We start from the raw sequence: 27,687 nt of genomic DNA on the forward strand, positions 1-27,687 counted from the left end.
GGGGGGGGGGGGGGGGGTATACAACAGGAAATTAAGGAAGGAAGAAACAGGAGAGGAGAGTGAGGGAGAACAACAGGGAGGTGAGGAGGAGGAAGTGGGAGAGTTTGCTGTGATGTGTTTAAGCAGCTTTTCAATCTATAGAAAAGTGCTTTTCATTAGGTTAAAAATCTATCATCTATGCTGCTGCAGGGGAAAAAACAATGGGGAAATATTAATATAGATAGCGGCTACAGCAGGAGACAGAGATATAGACCTAGACAGAATGAGGCAGTAGAGTACAGAGAGGGGGGAGGAAAGCAGGGGATGTAACAGTTGTAATTGAATAGTGAACTAGAGAGGGCCTGAGTGCAAGCACTGATTAATACAATTCAAATTGATTGTCTCCTAGTAGCTGTGAGAACATCTCATTCTGACTTTCATATTTGAATGTTCAGCATATTCTATTGGTGCATGACTGCATTTGTGTGTGTGTTAAAACAAGAGAGAAGATAAGAGGGGTAGGGAGATAGAGAGTGCCCTCTAGTGCTTACTGTTTCTTTTACCCCACCTTAAAGTAGTGAGACAGACTTCTGTCAGCTTCCCATCAAACTTTCACAGACATTTCTGTCATCAGCTGTAACCAGTGGTGGTAACAAAGTACTTTATTATGAGAATCATAAAAAAATATTTTTAATGTCCTTATTTAACATGTTATTAATTGATGCAAAAATTAAGCTGATGCTGTGTGTGACAAACCAAGCAGTTGGTGAATGAGTCTTTGTAAAGTATTTTCAAAAGATGAGAGAAAAACAGTGCAGAAAAATCACACAACAGTCACATACAGGAGAAACAGCAAGGCTGCTGCTGAGTTGAGATCCATTTGCACCTCAGAAACAGAGGAGAAGGATTTATAGTTTGGGTGTGAAACAATCATTCAAGTTAGCGCGGCAGGCCCTGCCTTCAATTAGCAATAGCTTGTCTCTCACACTGATGCTCTCTGCTTGTGAGGTGGAAAATCCAGTCATTACTGTAAACACAAAAAGGCTCGAGCTTTTCTGCTAAGACACAAACAATTCATTGCAATTCCACATGCTCAGAAACAGTTGGCAGTCATCAAGATAGTTGTTTTAATTCTGCCAATTATGTCAAGTTTTCAAAATCTCAGGGAGATGGAAAGTTGCTTAATAATAAGAGATTATTTATTTGTATTGTATCAGTCTCTAATGCATTTTTCTCACATCAGAATACACACTGCAAGCCTCCTAAAACTAAAAATGATGGCTTAGAAAAGAATCCAGTATGCAAACAGAAAATTTAGGGTTTAAACTCTCCTGCAATCATCTCAAAGGTCTTTAAAATATGACTTGAATGCCTACTTTAGATTTGGTTTAAGATTCTGGACTAGATTGTAGCAGGGCTACTGAATGCTGATACTGCTTTCTCTTGACCACTTTTTAATGACTTTGGCTGTATCTTTTGGATTAATGTCTTGTTGTGAGGTTCAGTGCAAACTGAACACTGCTTGAATTTTTGCTCTAAAAGTCTAGAGTAGTTTCAAGAAATCAAATAAGCTTTCCCAACTGTAAAACAGAGAGATTGCCACAAATTGTTAAAGAAAATTAGTGATCCAAAATCACATTGGAAATGTGCCAAAAGTTGGCAGACCATTCTTTTCAGACACAAAAATTTGACATTTTTTGTAAATAATTGTTATGATGAAATTAAATATTAAAAATATGAAGACAAGAATCCAAAATTGTAGTTTTCATATAGTTCCTGCTTTATAAATACCATCTTTTACACAGGAATTAACATCAACAGTACTCACTTAATACAGAGTACAAGAACATTTAGAGGTCAGATGACAAGTAGGACATAACTCCAAGAGTGTGCAAGGTATTGATTGAGGCAGAGGATCACACGAAGTACATAAATGATTTAGACACTACTCTTAAGTGCCGCATCTGTGAAACCTGTCTGTGTCCAAAAAAGAAAAGAGTACCTCTGCGTTTGCAATCACTAGAAAACTTGCAAAACTGTGTAGTCAGGTAGTAAGCAGTATATGGTATGAAAATAGCTACACGCTAGTTTGAGAGTTCAGCTGCAAAATGTATTTAAAAAAATGTTTTAAAAAAAAAGTTGTATTGAAGGAATTTTTTCACCAAGTTTAAGCTCTCAACACTCTTAACCACTTCCAAACCTCAATAAGGTTTTAACTATTTTGAGAATAAAAAGAAAGAAGTAAAAAAAAAAGCTACCTTAGCTAATGTAATGTGTACTTTCAACCAGTCAATAAAGTTCGATGGACTGCTTTTCAATAGAACATAATGGCCAATTATCCTGCGTGTACACTAATGGCCCACATTAACTGACTGAAGTATGGGGGTAGTTGGTGGGTTCTTGAGTAAAGCCTTGCGTTCTACCCGTTTAGAGTTGAACACATGTTGGCTGTTTATAGGAACGGTACACTGCAGCTCGCTCAGGTGACGTTGAATCATTCATCAAACCAGAGCTGCAGACGTTTATAAGCCCACAGTTTGCTTGCATTTTCTAACATCATGCATTAGAGAAACGCTGTGGAGCTCTGCAACATTGCTTTTTATAGCATTTCACTAGCTCACTGAACCGATTTCCTTGAATTTGTATAATGTTTCAATCATTAAAAACTAAATTCAACTTTTTTTCTACTCATTTACCTCTTTGTCTCCATTTTGTTCTGCATGTTGGCTCCTACAACAGATCTCTGCTCATGTGTAAACAGGAACACAAGCCAACAACACCTACACACACATGCACACATGCACACATACACACACTCGAAATGTGGAACCTGTTCACCTTCTGCATCTCCCTTCACAATCACCTCCACGGCAATTAATCAAAGCTTGTTCTTTTTTTCTCCACGAGTTAAGCCTGTCACACTTACCTCTCACTCTTTCATCATCCCTCAATTCTTAAAGAGCCATGTGCAGACAATATGAGTCCTGCAGGGGCGGCAATATGACACAACGTCGACAGAAAACAGCGACCTTGATTTAAATCATACTGGCATGCAGATTTATCACTGTTTAACTTGTCCAAAGTGTCTCCTCTAGTTGCTGCAGATCTGACTTGTGTAAGCTGGTAGGCTTTCCTTTGGGAAGGCCCAGAGTCCCAGCAAAGCTCAGCCCGGTTATGTTCTGTTTAGCTTTGTTCAGCACGAAGTCACCATTACAACATACAGACATAAACTGTGTCCACTGCAGAAGATCAAGATCTTGAGCCAATCACTCTGGAGTTTCACAACAATCTTTTTGGTAATTAGGCCTTTCAAATGATTTGAACATTATTATTATTATTAATTTATTTACAGCAAATGGGTCTCAATACAGAAAATACAGCACTTATCTACTGTTTCAACTGCCAGATATTGTTCAAAAACAATCAATGTAAAATGCAGATTAAAAAGAACAAGTAAATAATTCTGTAGTGAGATGAAAACAAAATACAAAACTTTAGTGAAGCAAAAAGCAAGCTACATATATTTAAAGCACATCAGCATCATGTAACTCACAGACCAGTAGTGTTTAACTCCAAAGATAAGTTAAAGCAAAACACTCTGCTCGTGTCGCTTCTTGCTGTATGTGCAACAGTTTGCATGTTATTGTAAAATTAATTGGTGCAAGGAACAGAGCCTAAAGTACACAAGTGTAGCGAACAGATTATGAGGTTTACGATGAATGCATTTAATACAGTTTCATTCAACACACACCGCATTTATAGTGAAACACTGTAAAGGATCAACGTTGTTGCATTTGTGTTGAGCTGCAAAGAGTTCCAGATGCCATTATTGTTTATCCCCTGAGAGCCATGCATAATTCATCAAGAATGTTGAGAATCTTTTACAGAAAGTACACACAGCACATTTACTGCACGTGAAACTTTACATGTACACATTAGTGGCGTATGTGATGGCCATGCATATGGACCTGATTCACATGCAAGAGATATAAAAAAAAGAAGAAAAAAAAAAAAAGAGTATGAGTCTAAATTAAAGGTAAGTAAGTCAGGCTTTGGTGAAGAAAAAAAGTAAGACTGAGTTTACATGACATCTTTATTAATAATAATAATAATAATAATAATAATAAATTGTAATGTTTTAACTGTTAACTGTTAACTAGCCCTTAACCTTTCCACTAGAACTATTCAATCCATTCAATCATCATCTGTGAGAAGTATAAGAGGCTGTTCTGACCTTGTGACAGAATAATAACATTTTGCCCACCGTTCCTTTCAGAAATGAGCTCAGTTTATGAAACTACCAGATCAAAGTGGAGACATGCATCATCCTATCAGATTTAATCAAAATTCTGGCAGTGGTGTCTAAGATATTGCAAGTGACGGATGGATAAACAAACAACCAGATGGGGACCAATTCACAGTCCAAGAAAGAAAAGGGACAAAGAAAAATGTGCATAGGCACAGTGAACCTTACAGCAGTGAGTGAGCAATTCAGAGATGGAAAGCAGCAGTAGAGGGAAAGGAGGGAAGGGTAAGCAGCCTTGTTGCACGAGGCGACAGGGGGTCTGCTTTTAGATGGATGGAACCCAGCTATTGATAAGGTCAGACCTCATTTGCGCCAGACCTTTTACATTTTGTGAAATGTTGGCCAAGCCATTGGACTGTCAGGAGCAATTTGTCCCTTTGAAAAATGGACTGGTTTATTGAAAACTGTGACACTATAGTAAAGCTACAAGGCGCTGTCTGTGCTACTACTGTAACTAGTCATGAAAAAAGCCTATGAGCATAAGTTATTTGAAATCACAATTGTTTTACTGTCTTAAGTTGGGCCAGTTTATTTAAACAGTGGTTGCTCGTAAGAGCATCAAGCACATCTTAGACTGTCAGGCAAACGGTTCAAATGAGATTGGCTTTTTTTTTCTTTAAAACAGACAATTTATAGCTGCTCTTCATGTAAAATACAACTACATTTGATTAAATTGATTTTCACATCACAAACAAAAACATACTAAAAAATATCAAAAGTCACTTTTTTATTCGTTCATCATTATAGTACATAAATAGCTGACCCTTCCTACTTTAATCCTTCAGTCAAGGACATAACTTTAGTCCAGAGGACTATAACTCTATGTACTACGACACCAATTTGGCAATGGTCCAAAGAACAGTTACGATAGCTTTCATAAAATAACACTACCATCAGTGTTTAAAATATGCAATCCAATTGCATCTCATCAGTCCACTGGTCACTTTTATAAAAGATTGCTGTCTGCATGATTGCATAAGTCCGGATTTAATTCAACAGCATTTCTTAGGCCTTTTATAAAGAACAAATCAATTGACTTAACAGAAGTAAATCCACCGGAGATGCTGTGCACACAGCATATAGCTGCTAACAAGGTGAGTAAGGGGTTTGTGTTGTTTTGAACCTAATCAAAATTACAGATGCACACTCAGGCCTAACACCTATTTAGGGATGCAGCATAAAGTGGTGCCAGTACACTGTCACAGATCAAAGTAGCAGAGCAAACTGGAGGTAATTAGAGGAATGCATGTTAAAAACACACTGCAGAGGAGTAAGTTCCCCAAAACAAGTGGAAATGCTAAAAAGACTTCAGTACAGTCTGTAGTGCTGTACATAGCAAGGTGTCTTGCTGAGTAGAGTAACATAAACCCTGAAATCCCATTTACCATCCCAGCTGAGACAAACCACAGACTAAATTATAAAAATTAGGCCAGAATGCTGTGGGAAAATAACCTGGTTTCCACATATTTACATCAAAACTTTAGCTATTAGTTCATTCATTCAAGCAAGGTCTTCCAATTCTAACTAGATGCAAGCTTGCCTGGTTGGTCTGGGAGGGAAAAAAAGTGACTTTGCCACTCAGTCAAGTTACTATTATAGTTTTATCTACTCTATCAGCTTATGTAAGAAGCACATAAGGAGCAAAAATTAAAACCTTCTTTCTAAATGCTTTAAAAGAAGCTCTAGTTGCCTGAGGAGACAAAGCAGCGGTCAGAAAATATGTCTATAACCAACTGAGATGTCTGTGCCTTCTATTCCATAACCTGTGGCTATGCCATCAAACTTGCAGCGCACGTCTCACATTCCTGATTCTAACCATGACGATATGATTGTCTCCACCCGTATCTCCCTTTCCAAGCTAACAGGGTGCTAGCTCTATAGCTTAGGTGGCCGTGTGACCCTGACTACTGCCGTATCAAGCAGAGACCTCTGAGCTGAAATCAATAGCTGCTCTGTGGACAGACCTTGTTTGTCACCCTGTCCCTGGTCTGTCAGTCACCATCATATATGCCCTTCATTTGCAGCAGTCACATAACTTCACTGAGGGAACCATCCACGACAGAGCCCTTGAAAGCGCAAAATGTACAATAATGTTTTGATAAGAATGCTGCTACTTCAATTAGATCAAGATATTATTTTATACAATTAATCTGTAGCTGTATTAGAATATGCTGAATGTAGGGATTTGTTTTTAGAACTGTCTGAGGCCTGTCAAGGACAACAAATTGAGTTTTTGGATTATACTTATTTAGATATTACTATCAGTTACTATAGTTACTATATTTGACTATATTTATATTACTATAGTTGATGAAACTGCATTAAATATACTAATAGCAAAATGTTAATGAAAAGTTTATTTTTCAGTATTTATATTTTATCTTGTAATTAAAAAGGCTATCTCAAAATGTAGTTTAATGTTTTTCCTCTTTTATGTTAAACAAACAAAAAAAAGTACTTTAGCTGCAATAACTAACACACTTTTATTCACAATAATCAAAACAATTTGTTTTTGTGAGAAAAGTTAAAGGAACAAAAATGAGGAGAATAAATGAAAAATCAAACACAAAAAACACTTGAAAGACTATGCTGGATGGTGATTCTCATCATGTGTAAGGAACCAATAATAAGTCAAGTTAACAGTTTTTTTCATTTCTTCAAAAATTGAATAATTATAAAGATGGTGTCACAATGTAAGTTTAAAAAAAAAAAAGAAATAGTTATTTACTGTAGCCATGACATTTGGTTTAGCACTGGGACAGCCTCAACAGGATTAAGATTAATCTTTTACACCGCACATCAATAAACTTCAGTGGTGTAATTACCAATTGCCTCCTGAAAAAAAAAAAAAAACTAATCAAACCCACTGAGGCTGCCCTTATAAAATGAAAAGGATCCTCCCACTCCCTTAGTCTGACTCATTCTGTTTTGTTTTTTTATTATTTATTTCCCGAATTTAAGGTTACAAAATGGCTTCTACCACAAAACACATTTCACATTCACAGACGGTGTTCAGAGGTGCTGCTTCCCACTCTTCGCTGCGTTTGGTCAGTTCATGAAAGGTAAATGAGGGAAGTGAATTAATATAAAGGAAAGTGAAGGAGGCGAGTGTAGCAGTGCAGTCTGCAAACTTAATCTTAACATTACCTGTCACAAGTTGGTAGCACAAGAACGACAGCACGTTCCTAAGTAGCTGAGCTCAGAGGAACGTGGAGTTAGCACTTTAAAAGAATTGATAAATGAAAAAGAAGAAGAAAAGGGCTTTCGTGGCTCGTTTGAAAAGCTGTCAGGAACCACCAGCAACTCCACTTATCACTGGTTGCTTGCACCTTTCTCCCTGTAGGAAATGCTTCAGCAGAAGGTGGTTGAAAACCAATCTGTCCTTGAACACCACATTAGAACGGATCTTTGGCACAAGGTAACTGACAGTCCAATGTGACAGACTGCTCTTAAATAGAAGCTGCAAAACAGAGCACAGATCCAGTGGCATAATCTCTGCTCTCTTTCTGGAACCAGTGAAACTCTCTTTGGCAGTACTCTGCTTGGATTAACCCCTTTTCTTAAACATGCCATTTCATTTGAAGGCACAGAACTTGAGAAGCCGCTTAAGGTCAGGCATTCATTTTAAAACACCAGTTACCTATAATTTTCCAGAAATTTGAACATTGATTAAAGAACCCAACAATAGTATAGTCTGAAGTAGAAGTACAAATGTTCGAATATGTCGAGGATTCTTATATGTTAGACAACACTACATTATGTGGACTTTGTGATAAAAGTAGAAAAAGTGAATTTTATCATGACAATAAAAGTGTTGTTTTGCCACAACAAACACATTTTGCTGCCTATGTTCAATGTCCTTTCTTGTACTTTCAACAAGTCACACCATCTTTTTACAAGTCATTGTCCTGTAACTGATAAGAGAATTATAAACTCCCAGTTAATGGGAATAAGTGCTTCTAAATTGCATCTGGACAAAAATGTCAATGAGCAATGCATTTGCTCATTGGCACTTTAATATTGTACGTTCAAAAATTTATTATAATACTTATGCAAGGGTTTGTAAAATATACACCGCCTCATTAAAGGACAAAACGTTTTAGGGGTGGGGGAAAAGATATCAGGTCAATTTTTAGTTTAAAGTTAAAGTCTAGCTCTAACATGAGTTAATTTTATTCAGGTTTTTGGTGTTACAGTGGTTTTTGATTTCTATCACATGTGCCGAATGTCTTACTAACTTCTGAACTCATAACCATTAATCTCTCTTAAGATAAAAATGTTAAACTGTCAAATATTTCAGGAACTTGTACAAAAACTTTTATAGAACTGAGTTCAAAAGACAGAAAATGTGTTAAAACTGCAGAGGAGTGTTCATTAAAATGGGACTTTGCATACTCCCAATACTGAATTTCTGGAGTCGTTTCACTGTTTGCACTTTTTTTGTAAAAGCACACGTGCAAACACCCACATGACATCAACTCTCATGCATTCCCATACACACACAAACACAATTTCCCACAATGCCTCTAGTCAGAGCATATGGTAGATACGGAATACTTTTTCCAAATGTCAGTGAAGTCTGTTCAGAAGTGTCACCACCAAATCCCTGTTGGAATAAGAAAGTAAAGAATAAAAACAGATTGAGTCAAATGAAACCAACTGCAGAGCTCATTCAGACACTGAAACAGTTTTAACCTTACCATAAAAAGAAGAGCATATTAGAAAAAAGAACCCCATAAGAGTGATAAAATATGCAAGCTTGATGTGAACAACTCTTGTGAATTAAACTGTCTTTAAGGAGTTTTCTTTATTGCAAGCAATATCACTACTGTCTCTCTCTTTTCCTTTCACTGGCTTGTGACACACACACACACACACACATACGCTGTCTCTTTGCATGTTTTCATTAAGCCTCCAATTTCTTCAGCCACTAGAAACATTTCAATAAAGTCTCTTAATTAACATGCACACCGATTAGAGTGTCATGTTTTAGAATGGGCAGCAATCTGTCTTCCTGTCACTCTCTCCCACAGATGCACACACACACACACACACACACACACACTCATGCAATCCACCTCAGCTGGTGACTTGATGGCTTTTTTTTTCACCTGCACTTAGCAATGGACTGTGGTCTGTGAATAATAAGTGAAAAGAACAAGTAAAGCAGAAGAAGGGAGATAGTGGGGGAGTAAGAGGGAAAACAAAGTGTATTTTATTGCTTTCTCTGTTAATGTAGATGCCAAATTCTATTGAGCATTTCATTTTTCCAGCCCTATTTCCCCTCTAACTTGACTTTATTGATAAATGTACTGGGAACATTTTTCTGAACAAAGCTGAGACTAATATTAATAGATATTGTCTATGCAGACCTGTACTATACCCGACTCCTTCTGAACCTCTTTTGCCTAAACAACAAAGACAGAAACAAAACCTAATTTTAGCAGACTTTTTCATGTGATAAAGCTCGCTTCACTCCAGCATATTGCCTTCTCTCTAACAAACTGTGAAGGTGCCGATGAACCAGACTGTGCATGCTTTTGAGAGTAAGTCTAAACAAGTTGTATTACTCAGACATCAAGGCCATTTCAATTGCATTCAGATAGGAGACATACAGTATGCCAACAGAAAACAGTTGATGCTATAATGAAGACTCATTTGTTGTGTTCCAATTGATTTTACTTTGTTTAATCACCTGGGGGAAAGAACGGAAATATGGGAGAAGAAATGTACATATTCACATTTTTACAGTCATAAGAATTAGAAATATAGTGCTGCTGTCCGTTTGTTTTTGTGTGTGTGGGTGTTATGATGATATTAATTCTTTCAAGCTGCTGTTTTTTAGCCGCTTGAAAGGTGTGTGTGTGTGTGTGTAGGTGAGACTCTATATGCATTTCTACACGCGCCCCTTAAATTTAACAGAAAAAAACAGAACAGCGTTTTCATACATGATCTACAAGTTCCATCACATAAAACTACGATGAGAACATTCAGAGCAAGTATTTGACTAAGCCACACCCTGTAGCAAAACAATAAACACACAAACGAAGCACTCGTGTTTACCTGAGCTCCCCCAGGGCTGGTCTACTGGCATGAGTCAAGCTCCCCACTGCCATTTAGCTAAGCTTATACCTCTCTGAGCCGACGTACATGGGTGTGTGTTTATGTAAAATCTCCAATGAGGTATAATACTGACTAATAAGAAGTAATAAAGGCAATGGTGACCTTGTAATAGCTGGTTTCCTGCCAACTTGACAGCTTGAAAGGCTGTCTTTGTGTAACACAGGCAGCTGTTTAGGCAGATCCCTTGAAGGGTTAACTAAACTAAGACCATAAAGGACCTTTCAGTATCAGAGCAGTCAGACAAATGATTGACAAGACAAAAAAAAACATAGTATGACAAGTTTTACTGACCAGTATGTGACTCAAAGAGTAAAACAGATGTGCTATAATGCTTTAAGTCAAACCTTTTGCATAAAAAGTTGCATAATGTTGACTTTTTGTACAAATATTCCCAGCTTTCTTACTGTAACAATGTTTTAAGTTTAGCTTAGTTGTCATTACATTGTAAAAAAATAAATTTAAAAAAATAGAAAACATAATTCTAAAATCAATTAATAAATTACACAACAGCCAGTTTCTAGTCATGCAAAAATGTGATAACCTAAACGATATTTTTATTTGTCTGCCAAAAAGTAGCCTTTGACTTATGTATTTAAAATTGCAAAATTATGTTTAAAATTGTTTATTACAAGATGTGATCAGTTTGTGTAAATATTAGCACTGATAAAAAATAGAAAACAAATTCCTATAATTGCTTTTTGGTAATATTTAAGTAGTTTGCAGCAAAAACAATAAAAAAATAGCTGCTTAAAAAAAATGAATATCATCATAATATTAACTAATTTAAATCTGCTTCAGGGCCGCAAGAAGTTCTGATGGATCAGATATGGAAATACATTTTATAACTTTGACATCTTTTATAATTTCAGGGTGTCCTTGAAAGTTTTAGACCTACAAAATAGAAATAAAAAACTTATTTCAAAGGTAGAGAATATCTGGATACATCAGAAAAGGTGGAAACATGAATGTCATATTTGATGACTTACCTCCTTCTAAGTTAACATAGGAAGTATTGTTTTATAAAATCCTTTAGGACGGTTTTCTACTGCTTCACCTTTTAGATACAGCATAGCCTTATTTAAAACTTTGTGACACTGCTAGGTGGCACAGTTGGGATGCAAAAACAACATTTACTCCTCAATTCACTGACTTTGAATTGTTAATCAGACCTTTCAGCCACAAATGTTAAGGCGTGGTCAAGAAAAGGAAGGCAATCCACTTTTTGTAGCAACAACAGTTTGGAGCTGTGAGACAAACACCCACCACTTCAGACACAGATAATCAACTCTCTAATCAGAATTTAAACCATGTTATTTATTTTTAATTACAAGTAAAAAGAGATTTTGCAGAACGGTTGAATTCTGGAGGCCAACACATTTGTTTCATATCAGCAGCATCAAATAAAGCTTTGCTATTTGTATTGCAAACTGCATATCAACAAGGATGAAACAGAAGGTTGATTTGCAGAGTGATTTTTTGCCAAAGGTTAGATTCATCTTCAGGACAATACAGCAGATGAATATTCTATCTAAAGAGGTAGGCAGCCTTGAAGCAGTGAACCCAGAAGCAAAAATGTTCAAACACAATTTACTGTTTGCTCTCCCGAGCTCACCTTTTCATTCTTCATCTGATTCCAGTCTGGTGTCTCTGTGGGCTTGACGCCACAGAGCTTCGCCTTAAGCCTCAAATATCCTTGAAAGAGGAATGGGGAAAAAACGGGTTGCATGTACATAACTATTTAATGCTCGCCAAATTATGTTCTTTAGCCAAGAGCTTGTTGATGACACTGATCAGCCACAAAATCATAAACACCTGCCTACTTTGACAACTCTGAACAGTCAGGGCAAGGAACAAAATATGCAAGCTTGCAAGGAATTCAAGCTCAGTTATAAGGTGCTGCAGTCAAAGGACTTTATGGGTACGTAGTTACTAAAATATTTTTGCCACTCTTGGTGAATCTAAATCAAAAGTTCAAGAACAACAAAAGACTTGTTTTTTTTTTTCTTTCGCCATTCATGCAAACACTTGAATAAGCATATAAACCCAAAAATGTATAATCAAACACACTCTAAACTGACACTTGCTCCTGAACAAAAAACACAAATAAGACCCCTGAGTATTTTTTTTTTCCTGTACCTGGAAGTCAGGCATATAATTGAGGGCTTACTATGCACTTCCCTTTTGCTAATCCTTGCTATGTTGAGGCCACACACTGTTCTCACAAGCTGTCCTCTGCTGGTGCAAATCTGAGCAGGGCTGCTCTGCAAATGCAGCTTCCGTAGGACAGGTTGATAACAGAAGAAGAGAGGATACGAGCAGAACAGTATAAAAAGAAAGATTACAATATGTAAAGAGGAGGCAAGATGTGGACAGACTTGACTACCAAATGAGTGCCGAAGAGATGAGTGTGAGAGGAATGTGATGTTATGATGGGGCAGGTGTGATGAAACTAAGAAAGCAAAAGAAGAAAGATCTTTTACATGCAATGTATAATTCTGGTGGCAATAAGCATTCTACTAGTTGACATATTTTATGAATCAGGGTGAATTTGACGCCCACCACTTCATGCACCAAGGTGCTATTGGGCAACAAATAGAAGTTGCTGTCAATATCAGGAGAGCATGTTTTATTGCAACTTTACTGTCAAGTTTGTATAAGAAAATTAGTAAATTCAAACTGCCTTATTTCATGACCAAAAATCTAAATTATGCCTGTTACAAGAATCAAATGTCTCCATGCCAATTCTGCTTCTACTGTTACATCTGTGTAAGATTTAGGTGTGTGTTGGTGTGTTTTGTCTTGCCTGAATGTGCTGGATTGACAGTTTTATGTTGAACTGAGGCTTGCAGGGTAAACCTTTTATCCTTTCTGGAGCTTTAACCGTTTCACTCTTTCAATAACTGTGGGTTGAATGTGTTGTATAAAAACTACTATCAAAATACAATTTTGTGTGTGTGTGTGTGAGAGAGAGGGTTTGGTTGGTTGATTAGTTGAGAAAAAAAGGCTGATCGATTGTTTGGGGAGTTTTTCAGTTGGCTAGCTGAAGAATAGAGTGTGGTTGGTTGGTTGGTCAGATCAAATTTTCCTAGACTAATTTTCAGAACTAAGTCCTAACAATGAAACCTCTCAAAATCTAAAAGAGTAAATTTAAACTTAACTTTAAAATAATACACAACAGACACACTTAAACATATGAACTCCTACAATTTTGAATCTAATTTGCATTTTTCTTAAAGTTCGAAATGAAGACGAGATATGTTTACAAAAGCAATGTAAGTATGTACATTTGACCCAAAAGAATTAAGCATTTATTAAGCTTTAGTTGAATGTTTTCATAGGAATAGATTTTGGTCATTTGAATCATGCATCCAATGCAAATGGCATAATGAAGGTGAAACATGCCAGCTTTTGAAGAAATATGACCTGATTTGACATTTGAAATTTTCAATTAACTTTAACAAAATTAACATTTTATAAAAAGGGAGCCAAGATGTGAAATTTGGGCAATGTTATTTTTTAATGAGCTCTGATAGTGATTATGGTTTTTGGCCTTGACAGTTTTTGGCCTGTTGTTTGCAATATTTATTTATTTTTTCATAATGACTTGGATTTGAAACATAAAAATAAACATGAAAGGTAAGTCCTTTCAAACCCTCAATGTAATCTTTATATACAAGGGCTTTCAAAATAAAGGTTAAATGATTCAAAAATCTGGTAAGTGAAAAACATTAGTAAAATATGCTCTGTCTCCTTTGAGGGAAAGTTATGGCTTCAAGTTGGAAGCAACAATCTTGTTGCCAGTCAAAAGATTCCATTCAGATCCTACATGTTACACAAAACAGACATGCTGAATGAAGCACATATGCTGTTTTGGAATGAAACACAAGTGTGGTGACTCAGCAGTGTCCTGCTGCCTTTCATGTTTAAAGACCACTTTTTATGTTTATTTTTATGATATAATCCTGAACTTGCACACAAGCACTGCTGGTTTGCTCTGTTATATAAGTGTCATTGATCAAATGGTGAGGGGGGTAATGGCTGGTGTATTTAGCATTATGGTGATTCTGTCAATTAAGTAATGTACAGTGCTTTTGTCAAACAATGAAGAAACAGCATGAGAGGGCATTATACAGCCAGAGGGGTAAAAAAAAAAAAAAAAAGACGACAAAAAATAAATGAGCCAATGAAAAGTGAAGAAAATAAAAGATATTTAAAATCTAAACAAAAGTGACCTTTTAATACAAACAGATTTTGCATTTAGATACTCCGCTAACCTTCCTGTAAGCAGGAATCCTACCGAGATAAAGACAGGGATGTTCTCTCGGAGCGTGGTTGCCATGGTGGAGTAAACCACAGCAACAATGGGAGGTAAATGACAGGTCAAAGGTCAGAGCCAGCAGGAGGAAATGACATCAGCAGGAAGTATGAATAAACAGTGGGGGATTATCATTCAATACAAGCACTGACCTTGCAAAGGATTAGCAGTGGCATTATCTCTCAAATATACAGATGTAGAAAAATGAGAGAGTGAATGACCTTCAAGACAGAAAGTTTGTCATTTCAAACAGAACTAAACGAAAGACGTGACCTAAACAATAGTTGGGCTTAAAAGTGCAGCTAATTCTGCAGTCAGTTTAGTTTAGTTTAGTTTAATAGAAGAAGTCTGTCTTTAAACGTACAGGCAATCCAAGTATGGACAACACTGCCTAATCTATTATTATTATTATTATTATTATTATTATTATTATTATTATTATTATTATTATACATACAGTTAATTATAAATTAGATAACAGGTAGCTCCAGTGAAAAGACTGAAAGAGACATCTCAATTAAAGAGCGTCCTCAACAGCTAAACAGCTTCAGGCATTTCACCACTATTACACACTGGTTCTGCGTTGTGCCTTTTTATTTATCTAAAAACGTGTGTATCCTGCAGAAACAGCAACACTTTTTATTAAAAAAGACAAATGAAAGTAATATTGTTAAAACATGTTGTGAACATAAAATTAGTCACATACAATGTAATATTTGATATAAATGGTCATAATTTGCCAGTCTAGACAGTAATAATTTGGCTTGAAAAGTCAGGAATTTGCTTTTATTAGTTGCACAGATTTTGAGCTTTGACCACAAATTGATTTATAACCATAACAACTCATCAGTTTACTTCATGGATTTCCAAAAAAATCAATGTGAAAACGTCAAATGTGTTCATGGAGCCTTGTGAATTACTAATGAGCTACTTGAAACATTTTTGGAGTATAATTTCTTTTTTCTTTCCTTCAAAAAAAAATTTCATAGGTTGAGTTAAAATGTAAAATTAACATTCAAATTATCTTAAAAGAATAATTTGCATCTAATCAGTAGTTGATGAATTACTTACAGTAATCAAAATAATAACACTTTTATTTTAATATAAGTGACTGCAGTTTGATTTCTTTTGCATTCATAATTGGTTAATTCTGTACTTGGAAATGTATCTTTTTTATCATCATTATCCATTTTAGAAAGTCCCACCCATGTGATGAGTTTCTCTGGCCTGTACTACATTAAGTATTACAAAAATCTCATCCACTGTTGTCTTTGTCAAAGTCAGATGACCGTATTTAACTGCTTTTTATGCACTTATGTGCTGACAATGTTAAACCACGGGTTTGCTAAAACCTATTCTTTAAATAGCCCATCTAGAACTGCATTTAACATGAATCTGTCGTCACCTTAAAGTGCTCATCAACATATCTTTCAGTTAAACCAATAATTCTCCTGTAACTGAAAAAATAACTAATAAAATAGAAGAAAAGAAAATACTGAAGTAGCTGTGAAAGTAGAGCAAAAAGACATGCACAGTTAGTGGACATGTCTCTGAAGGACCCTTCAAAGCGAAGGCTAACTATAGAAGCCACAGCAGGGTACTTTAACTATTAAACACTCCCAAAACTGATCCCTGTGTTACATCAGCACCTTCTTAACCCAGAAGACAGTTCCATTCACACCTGAGAGAGATGAGGAGAGGAGAAATGGGACAGAGCATGATGCTGAGGGAGACGGGGGGTGACAATGCACAAGAAAATGAAATGAGACAACCACTGTGAGGAAAAAAAAAAGGATTCTGAACATTTTACACCTGCCATGGACTGTATCAGTGCTACTTCAAGGCAATGGCACAGTGAATGTGACGGTGACTCATCATATTCAGACACACAGATAGCCTCACAATGGAACTAATAAGAAAACTAAGAAAATGCAATGCCTCACTTCTATAAACAAATGCCTATAGCCAGCAATAACAGGGACATCTTGTACACACTTCCACAGCTTGGTGTTATTGGGTCCCACAGGCACACTTAAAGCTTGCTGTTATTACGAACTACAGACCTGAGAGAAAAGGGAAGAGATCGTATGAGTGAGAAAGAGATGGATCAAATGAACCATTTTTGTCGAAACTTCATAAAAACACACAGAGAGCCTATTGTTACATTTACCTGAAGCAGAAACATCGCTCCTAAAAACATGATTATATCCTTTGAAACCACACAAACATTTGTACAATGGGGAAAATATCTGAGGACACAGAGACAAACACACCAATCTGTATATAACCACATAAATTTGAGTCATTGTAGTCCTTCTTTCGCACACACTTAAGCTTAAAATAGCGGAGGTACAAGTATTATTTTTCCAAAAGTTAACGCAAAATATGTGCGGTGTAATTTGATACTGTGAGTGGAAGAAGATATTAGCTCGAGCTCAGAAGTACATCTATAATTTATGTGCACTGCCTGTGAGTTTCTGTTGGTGTCTGTGTGTGAGATCGCAAACAAAGCTCGCCTGGCTGTAAAACAGTTTGAGAGCAAAAGAAGTGTGTGAGTGTGTTTGTGTGTGTTACCAGTAAGAAAGAGTAAGCCTAAGCCTTCAGAGCTTAAGCCCCCCTCACTTTTCTCCCCCATAAGGCAAACAGTGGATAGACCACAGGGCTTAGCAGAAAAAAAGAGGAGGGGAGGACAATATATGGAAACTAATTCAATTTCAGCCTCTTTGCTCTGCTCCCCAATCTGCAAATACCACCACAGGCTGATGTAAGGAAATGGAAATCTCAACTTGCACACTATAAAGAATCCGCAGATTGGAATCCTATAGATGTGTACTTATGCACTTGAGCAGCGGTCAAGCAGTTAAATACCTTTCCTCTGTGAAGGTTCAAATCCAACCTTTTCTAGCTGTCTTAGCTGCCTCTTTACCTGTCACCCTCTCAGGTTTCCTGCATATAATCTGATGAACTTTCCAAACTCTCAAAATATGGGAAAGTGGTTATTAGTTATATTTCAAGAAAAAGGTGTTTTGCATTTTCTATGGATAGGGCCAATAAAATACTTTAAAGTCTGCATTACTCAAAGAATATTGCATTCTATTTCAAAGCTAAAAAGACATTTTCTTTCCATAAATTGTAATTAAAGCTTCTCTGTTTGATAGCATGACAACTAATTTGGTCATGGATGCATGTTAGTACATATCCACTTTGTATATGACCAGAATAAATTTTGTTTTGGTTTTCCTAATGGACAGCACAAGAAGCTGCCAAAAGACTCCAAACTAGGTTCTAGTTTTGTTCTGTTTGTTTCAGCCTGAGGTGGTGTATCTGTAGTGTAACACCTAGAGTTTTCTAGAGTGTATACTTCCATCTACATTTTTTGTTTTCTGTCAAAAAAGTTCATTTAAGGTTAAAAGTTTTTATTTTTAAGTTTTAAAAAGCCTGCATTTTATCAAAATGCTCTTCCTATTTGTCGCTGAATAAATAGGCCCTTCCCAAAGACTTTGAAGCTGGGCCTGAATTGTGTTTTTTTATGCATTAAGTGTGAGTTATGTAACAAAAGAGCTAGTATAACAGCTCAAAGTCAACCCATGGCTGTTACGCCTCTTTGTCAGCAAGGGAGGTAGTCACATAGCTGAGTTGGTGAGTAGATGTGATGTGAGGTCCATTCTACCCAACAAAGCTGCTATCACTCACTGGTTCAGCTATGCTAGACTCATGAGTGTAGCAAAACACTGTTGTGGGACATGACCAGTCTGAGTTGTGCATTTGTGACTGAGCAGAGGTGCCTTAAAGACGAATTTGTCTTTGCAAGCTTATTGTTGAACCATTTTGTGAAAAAGACTCATGACTACACAACGTACGACTCAACACTCTCAAACATATGCCAAAGGCATATGTGCTACAACTACTTTTAGCACTAAGGTTGTTTTAAATATATATATATATTTTCTTTTTTTATTTGAAGTTCTTAATATCACAAAACAAATAACTTTCTTTAGCTTTAAAGTGGATTTACAATAAAACTTAAGCCCAGCTGTCTCCTGCTCACAATGTTTGCGGTTTTCCCCTCCAGGTTCAAGCACTATCATTGATTTGCTGAGATAATAATGCACTATACGAGTCTTTGTCCCCACCATGTCCAGCCTTTTACAGCATGTGTCACTCTCTTGCTCCTCCACCTCACCATTCCTGCTACGCCTCAAGCGAGACACACAGGTTATGAATGTTCCTGGTGGGTGCTTTTTGTTTATTACTGCTCCATTGGTTTTTAGGGTCATGGCATGACACTGACAGGGGTCATGAGAGAAGGCTTATGGGCCTGGCTACCTCCAGTTTCATTGTTTTACACTTAATGGAATTGGTGTCAGGTAGGTCATGCCTGGGTTGCTCTCCTGTCAAGTTGTGTTGTGATGGTTACACCCCTCAACATTTAAGTCACCAACTGAATACAGTGTTTGCTTGATTTAAACAAACCAGTCAGGTTTAGACTTGTACATTCAAAAACCCCAACACATCATCTTTTTCATACAATAAAAACTCAATAAAAATTGAGTTATTTTCATATCATGGTCATTTTTACAAATAAAAATAAATAAAAACTGTTTTTCCCCAGCACATATCCTCAAATAATTCACAAACTTTAACATTACAGAAATAAACTTTTTTCTCTGAACTTCATGTTGTCCTGACATACAGGTAAACTTGCTGGGAAGACTGGTGGCTGACTTGAATGTTCCCCATTTAAAAATAACTTTTCTCACTGCCAAAAGACTTTAAAAGGTTTGAAAACTGCTTTATAAACCCTTACGAGTTGATGGGCAGCAGCAGTTGCTTCTCGGTGAGTCATTGCTGAGGTCTTTCCTTGTTGGCATTATGTTAAAACACACCTGACTGACAAAAAAAAAAAAAAAAAAAACACTTTTATAAAGGTGCTCGCACCTGCTGGTGATCAGTGAATCAATTCATTTAATTAGCAGCACCTGGTGTACGGTGTGCACTTAAAATTCTGAAATTCTGGCATTGATTTTGCTCACTAATCATACGATGCTGTTTATTTTGGACAGCATTTACCTGATTTTAAGACCTATCATGAACTCAAACATTTTTATATGTTAGGTTGGACAGAACCTAAAATAAAATATATAAATTTCATTTACCTAAAATCTAAAATCAGTAATGAATCAGCAATTAAAGCCATAACTTTAAGCTTTGAAACAACATAAATGTGTATTTTTCTTATCTTTGTCAAAGGTTAAGAAATAAAGGTTGACCATTACTTAATGTTTTTCCTGAACAAATTATTAAAGATCTACCTGCATTTTAGGTGGCGTGTTAAGTCTTAAAAGAGATAAATAAACTAAATGTCTACCCAGACTAAGTCTAAATGTCTATGTCTAAGTTAGTGTATATAAAAGAAGAAAATTACAAATGTTAATATCATAAACTCTTGGTCACAGATATTTTAAAATCCACAGATACTAACCAGGACGCCAAAAATCTCTAAATTTTCATACTTAATCACACTAATTATAGTGATACAAACAGACAAAGGTCCAAATAAATTAGCTGATGTGGTCTGCACATTTTAATCAACTACAGATTACTTACCAAGTTCCAAACATAGATAGTGCAATAACTTTTACATCTTATTATACTGCACAACATTTATACAGTAAAGTGGTGAACTAAAAAAAAAAATTAGAGGGAAAGAAAACACGCTTGAAGCGAAATAGAGATGTGATTAAGACAGAAGGCATAAAGGGATAGACCCAAATGCTGTTTTATGTCACATGTAAATATAATAACTGCTAATCTCAATTGGGTTCCCATAACTTTTATTTAACGCTGTCGTCTCTGCATTGTGTGACAGTTTAAAAATGGAAATGCGCTCAGCATCGAGGCCATGAAATGATATTGCAGAGAACATTCTGACATGCACATCAATCCCACAAACAATGCAGAATAATAAAAACAGAGTAGTGACTTAAGGTTAAAAGCAAGCACAGTAACTCTTGAGCTTTGAGGATACTCTAATGGCCTCATCAGACTATATAAGAAACAATAATAATCACAAGTCATTTTCATTGTCAGTAAGGCAGTTACTGTGCTGTTTCAGCTGCTTTTATGCCAAGTAACTTTACCTTATAAAAACCACTATGATACTTTGGGGAGGGAGTGTGTATCAATTTCCCCCAGTGGCAGGAAAACCGGTTAAAGTACACATCAGCACGTTCAAAAGCATGTAAACAAGAACAGAGTCACACACATAAGTAAAGATGCACATACAGCCATACTTCATTCTTAGGGTTCTGCTCAAGGGGAGGGCCATGGAAGCCCCATCTATCAACGTTCAGTGGATTTAGAGGAAAGCATCTCAGATAAAAGCAAGAGCTGAAAGATGAATGGAAAGAGAAATGAGAGTGGAAAAGAGAAGAAAAGCAGTTTGGTCTTTGAACTGGACTAGAGGCAGCAAAAAATGAATAAATAAAACAAAGAGGGAGAAGAATGGAGATTCATGCTGACCACATGAGAGCTATGAAGGGGGTGATCAAATAAGGGAATAAGACACACAAAAAATTGAATGACAACAATAATCTCACAAGCTGACAGATGGGTAAATACAGATGGACAAAACAATAAAACGCACAATCTGAGTGGCTCAATCCTTCTTATAAAACTACACAACGCAATCACAGCAGTCTGGATGATGGGCTGTCGTTGTCACATTTTTTATTAGGGCCAGTACCGTAAGCGATTCAACAATTTTACTTTCCATTTCAAAGATATTTAATACGGCAGAAATAATTACACAAGTTCAAATTGAGCAAGGTTATGGTTTAAAAAGAGGGATGATTGTATGAAAAAGTTACTGAGGAGCATGCTAACCAAACAGATTATTCATAACTAGAGCTATTTTTTTACATAATCATCCAGTCCATAATATTATATATATATATAATTATTATTTCATAACAGTGTAAAAAAGAGTGAATACACTGTCAGGTAAAGAAAAAAGCATCGACCTGCAGGGACTAACTTCACTTTTCCTTTTCTTTGCCAATAAATAAAACTTGGCTCCACAGCAACGTCTCTGACTCAGTAATCCAACTAGATGGGCAAACATCATTCCTTGCAAACAAAAGATTAGAGAACTTCACTGCAGAACCTCAGTATCCTGGATCTGTGGCACATCTCTGACCAATCTTAAAAACAAGATTGTGATAGAAATGGTGAGGGAATGTCAGAAACTCAGCTCCTTTAACTTCTATATAAACTAAAGCCTTAATGAGAGGCAGAGGTCAGTACAGCAGTCTGAGGACAGACTGCGGATGCAGGCTGATGTAGAGACATCACAGACCAACAAACCATACAGCCAGTAATTTCATCCCATTTTCATCTTCTTCCAGTTTTTTTTTTTCACAGAGGAAGATAATATTGCATTAAATTAAAAATAAAAAACAGCCAAAATGTGCAATAACTTAATTCTTCTGGCAACGAGGAATATGAAATAATTTATTTAATTCTTAGTAGAAAATATCAGTTTCCACAAAGCTTCATTTTTACCGTTTGTTTGGTGTTAGCAGCTGACATAATTTGCCTTTTTTTATTGTTAAAGACCAAAACTTCGAAGTGTTAAATACATTAGTCACCAAACACTGCATGTAAAAGAGAGGGAAAGGAATTTAAATTCCATTACTCCTGAAGCCTGAAATAAATCTTCCCACTCTGCAACGCCATACCAGATCTGGTTAAGTCCTATAAAAGCAGACTAGGCTTCCACTTTTTTTTTTTTCTTTTCTGTTGTACCAAATCTCCCACAGGTGTCTCACTCGGTCTTATGTTTCCACAGATGTACACAAGAAGCCATGACTGATAATGCAAAGGATCATGGTGGGTTGTGTGGGTGAAGGAGGAAAATTATCATATGTAAGGAATGGCAGTGCCAAGGTCTTTGTTTTGTATCTGGATAAAGCAGGTGGGCTACAAGGGACAAGATAAGGGCAGTGAGACACACACACATACGGAGTGAAGACACAAATGGATTCATGTTAATGCAAATCACGCGCACAAAAGAACAACAGATGACTAGAGTGAAGAGTGAAAGGAGACTAGGATGCAACCCTTTCTATCCAGGTGCGTTAAAGATACAGTATGTGTTGGTCACTGAGGAGTAGAGTGGTGGAGAGATCTGATTAACAACGGGAGAGAAGCTAAGTGGGTTTTCTCATCAGGATCATCTTTCCAACCCATTTTAAAATGATTCTGTTATCCTGCAAAAAAAAAAATGTAACTCTAACTCTAACATCTTATAGCCCATGACAAAAAGAAAAGTACCTGGTTTATATATATATATATATAAACAGTTGTAAGTAATCAGTGACCAGTTTATAGAAACAATATATATATATATATATCTTAATCAAAGATTTTAAAAGGGATGACAATTTTTCATTTTCATTTTTTCCATTTCTTCTTTCCTCTTTTTCCATAATTCCATAAACCATTCATGACAAAAAAATTAAATAAAACAGACACACGCACACATTTCCAGCTATTTTTCTTTATATTCTCAAAGCTTCTAAAAATCAGGCAGGATGCAAAAGCAGATGAAAAAAAAACAAAAAAAAAACAACCAGACCACTCAAACATAAGAGGCTTGTGGAAATCTCAAATGCACTCAGAAGGGCCATTAATAAAAATAATTAGCGCAGGAGATGGGCGGAAGAAACGCGGGCCCGCTTGGCAGATGTAAAATCTCATTTATGTTATTTAATTTATCAGAGTCTGAAGCAGGAAATCCACCAATCACTGTGTTACAGCACAGAGCTCCCTGCAGAAGCCATCTTCATCCTTAAAGGACAAACATACACAGATACAGACTCGATCAGCAGCCGAACAGGGACACAGAGGTCATTAGCAAAGAAGATCAGATATCACCAATTCATCTTGGTCAAAATGATTAGAGACAGTTGTAAAGAGGAGAATATATAACATGCTGGATGTGTACATTTCAGATTTAATGTCCTTTTGTGATTCAGGAGTCATTAATCAAATACCAACAAAAACACACCCACATACTGTTTCACACACTTGAAGGCCTGGTTTAGGATCACGTTCAGGGAGGTCAAGGTGATTTTTGTTTCTGCAACTCGGTGAAGTTAACAGCAAACTGCAGCTTATGAAGGAAAGAAACTTTCCAAGTGTGCACGCTGCAATACTTATGACATAATCACAAAACCCTCAGGGAGACTTAACACAATTAGTGCCCAACTTTAAATTCAATCTATAGAAAGTATACAACAAATACATATAGAGCAGACCTAAATTCCTAAAAGGTGCTCATAAACTCAATTACAATTTCTATTTTCAAGAAGCAAATGTAAAGCTTAACTATTAAATCAAACTCATTTTCTTTCCTATTCATAAGAGCAAATTTCAATTTGTTTAATTTATGAAAAGTAAAAAGGCACAAAGAACTAAACTAAAACTAAACTCTCTCCAAACAATCTAACTCAAACCAAAAATACCCCCGCCCCATTACAACACAGACTATAGTGGGGTTTTCTTTGTAATATACAGTAATAATAGGAATAATAGGATTTTTTTTTCTTTTTTATATCAAAAGGATCTCCTGATTCTTTTAAAATTTTTCTTAAAAAGAGTAGACAGTGACAAATAGAGTAAAGCTTCACAGCTCAGAGCTTGAAGGAATTCAAAAGAGTCCACACTTCCACACCTGAATAGATAAACCCTACTACACAAAGAATCCCATAATTCATGCACGCGGTGAAAGTCAGCACTGCACTCCTAATTTTTCCTGCACTAAAGAACTCCAACTGTGTATTGTACTGCAGCTGATGAAAGCCTTGAACATATGGCTGAAAGGATTCAAGCAGGGGAGCAAAGGTAGTGTAAACAGAAAGAGAAGGAGAGATGATGCTAGAGGGATACACAAGCTGCCAGCGTGAGTGTTGTGAAGAAAAGAAAAGCATGTATACATCCTGTCAGACAATACAAACATCTCTAATCCACAAACACAAGCAAACGCATAGAAATCCTGCCGGGAGCAGTTGTGACTCCATGCTGAAGACTTGTCACATGCCAGCTTCCGAGTAAGCATCACATTCTGCTCATTTCATCTCCAAACTACTGACTTGAAGGTAAACGTCAATTCTGAGTACACTCATCTACCACACGAACAGCAATGAGAAACATTAGCTCCATCTGCGTGGAACTTTTCATCATGTTTTTACTGTTTGCGGGTCTCATAAGAGCCGAGCCATAAAATCAAATGACTCCATTGTTGAGGATGTGGGCAATGATGGTTATGATAATAATGTTGGCAGTTGACGGCAACAAAAAGTATCCTACCGTGGTCTGTGATTTTACAAGACACTAGATAGAGCTCCTTCAGACTTCTCCCCTCCTTGGCAATGATTTCCACACACCTACAAGCAGACAGAAAAACAAAATAAATTTTTTAAAATGGAATCTGTGTGATGAAATTGTGTTCTGTGTTTTCCTAAAAAAAATTTTTTTAAACACTTCAAACATCACACTGCAATAAATCTGCACACAGACAAGTTCTCTCACTCATAAACACACTCTTCCCTGCCCACACACGGAGGATTTCTCAACTTTAAAGGTTAAACAGCACTGCTGTGGGGTCACAAATGTTCACACTTTCTGCTTCTAGTTCTTTTAACATACATTAATAATTAAAAATCTGATCTGATTAAAGGAGCAAGCATCAACGCAGCGGGATTGCATGTGTGTATTTCTTCATGTGAGTGCACACACAGTTACACACACTTCACTTCAAAGCAGTCTATCTGGATTCAGCCCACTGCCTGAGCCCAAAGGACCGGCAGAGTGTGTGTGCGTGTGTGTGTGTGTGTGTGTGTGTGTGTGTGTGCGTGTGCGTGTGTGAGAGAAAGTATACGCCAGGGAGGCCCAAAGGCAAGATCAGAGTATCTGTATCAAATGATTCTCTTTAAATGCCAGTAATGAGAGGAGTGCCATGCAACAACTAGATTTTGATCTTTGCATTTCACCCATTAACCTTCAGGAGAAATATTTTGATCTTATTGATGGTGTTGTGTCATGAAAATTAATGAGACAAAAAGACAAGCACACACACACACACACAGTTGAGATTGTGCTCGGCTCTCCGCTGCCAATGAGCTTCGTGTCAAAGTGGAGACATCGAGACAATGTTGAGGTGTTTGTTGTGATGTGTTCCTTCATGAAACACACAATATGACTGACAACTTGGGTTATGCTCTTATATTTACTGCTCACAACCGTATGGCTTATCCCAGCACAGCCCATGCAAGCGTGAGGACTTGTTGCGAGAATATGAGCTTTGTGTCTTTCATGCTGTTTATCCCGCATCCTCACTGTCTGGCAAACATGAGCGAAAATAGGATTCAGATCAACAGGGAATTCAGTAGAGCAAAACTTCCACAGGAAAAATAATAAACTAAAAAAAAAGCTTGATTTGTGAGTGTTTTTGCTCCAGGATTCACTTAAGGTGACACGATCCACAGATGCCACTTGAGGTGTGATATATCACACTGCAGGATCAAGGAAAGAAAGCCGCAAGTGACAGAAAAGTTAGAATGTGTGTTACATTTCTAAAGTTCATGTGACTGAGTGTACCCAAAGTTGTAAGAAAAAGTGTATGAGCCCATCTGCTTTAGTTCACTGGACTGCATCTTTTATTTTGCTTTTTCTATCTTTTTTTACCCCTTCCAGCGGCCCTACAAGCCTCCTCACATTATCAGGTTGTCCCTTTTCCACTTTGTCGCCCTCCTCTCCCACTGCTTCCTATTTATTTTTCTGTCTGACTCTTTTTCTTTCCTGCAAATGTTGCCTTTTTTCTATTTAACCCTCTTACTCTCCATCTGTGGCCCTGATGGATCATGTGAATAACAAACCTCTTCTCCAAATAAAGAGATGACCTGTTGCAATCGGTCATTCCTGGAGCAACCTTCAGCCACAGCCAGCTTTAGATTAGATTCAGTTAAGCCTGAAGGATCACAATATCATGCTGTGTGTCTTGGGGCTAAAGCATTAGAACTGCTAATGAATGAATGCCCTGGGAGGAGCCGGTTGAGGAAACAGATAAAAAGAAAAGTAGCAATTCAGGATGCTGCGACGAAGGTGGAGTGCATCCTCTGGGACCTTGTTACACTGTGCCCAGGTCCCAAGGGTGAGAGCAAAAGCAATTAGATCAGACATCAATGAATGAAGGAGGGAGCAGGGAGGGACAGAAAGGCACTACAGCAGGAAACAGTAAGTAGAGATCTCTATATAGAAGGAGAAAGGATGCATCATGGGGGAGCAAGGAAGGAAAAAAAGGAAGAAAGAATGAGAGACCCTTAACAAGGCTGGAGTGAAGGGAAATGGAAGAATGTCAGACAGCGAAGATGAGGCAGGATGGGGAAAAAAAGGTGTGGGAACTGAAAGCCCATCGAGATGCATGAAACTCCAGTACAAGTCCCACAAGGTTACACCAACATGAATTAGTGATCTGCTCTCTTTCAATAATGTACAAATCCTAAGGTGAATATGATGTACATATTGAATAGATCATATATTTTTGGTCATACGACGCTGCAGAAGCTAACCTACAGTAGGATGCAAGGTGATGTAGCTGGTGAAGCTTCTGGTGATGCTGGGGGGAGGGAGACACACTGAGGAGGTTCATTTAAAAGATAATGACACCAAACAGTGAATGAATGCAGGTGCAAAAAATAAAAAATAAACTGACGGAGGGATGTGGGATTAACAATTAGGAACAGAAGCAAGATCAGAGGTAGACTGAAAAAGTGGGAAAAAGAAAATGTGTGGGATGCAGTGATAGTAATATGTGTAAAGTAGAAAAATAACGAGAAGACATATTTTCACTGAGAGAGGATGAAAATACTTAGAAAATTGGGAAATTAGGAGCTAGAAAACA

General features: G+C 36.9%; 1 protein-coding gene across 1 annotated transcript in view; it reads right to left on the bottom strand.

Annotated features, from left to right (window-relative positions):
* Positions 1-27,687, bottom strand: part of fbxl17 (F-box and leucine-rich repeat protein 17) — a 197,042-nt gene that overhangs the window by 30,216 nt on the left and 139,139 nt on the right. Inside the window, exon 9 of the mRNA XM_017412466.3 lies at positions 25,095-25,171. Coding sequence (XP_017267955.1) covers positions 25,095-25,171 — 77 coding nt within the window. The remainder of the gene's footprint in view (positions 1-25,094; positions 25,172-27,687) is intronic.

Source organism: Kryptolebias marmoratus, linkage group LG1 (genome assembly GCF_001649575.2).
Source record: "Kryptolebias marmoratus isolate JLee-2015 linkage group LG1, ASM164957v2, whole genome shotgun sequence".
Lineage (NCBI taxonomy): Eukaryota > Metazoa > Chordata > Actinopteri > Cyprinodontiformes > Rivulidae > Kryptolebias > Kryptolebias marmoratus.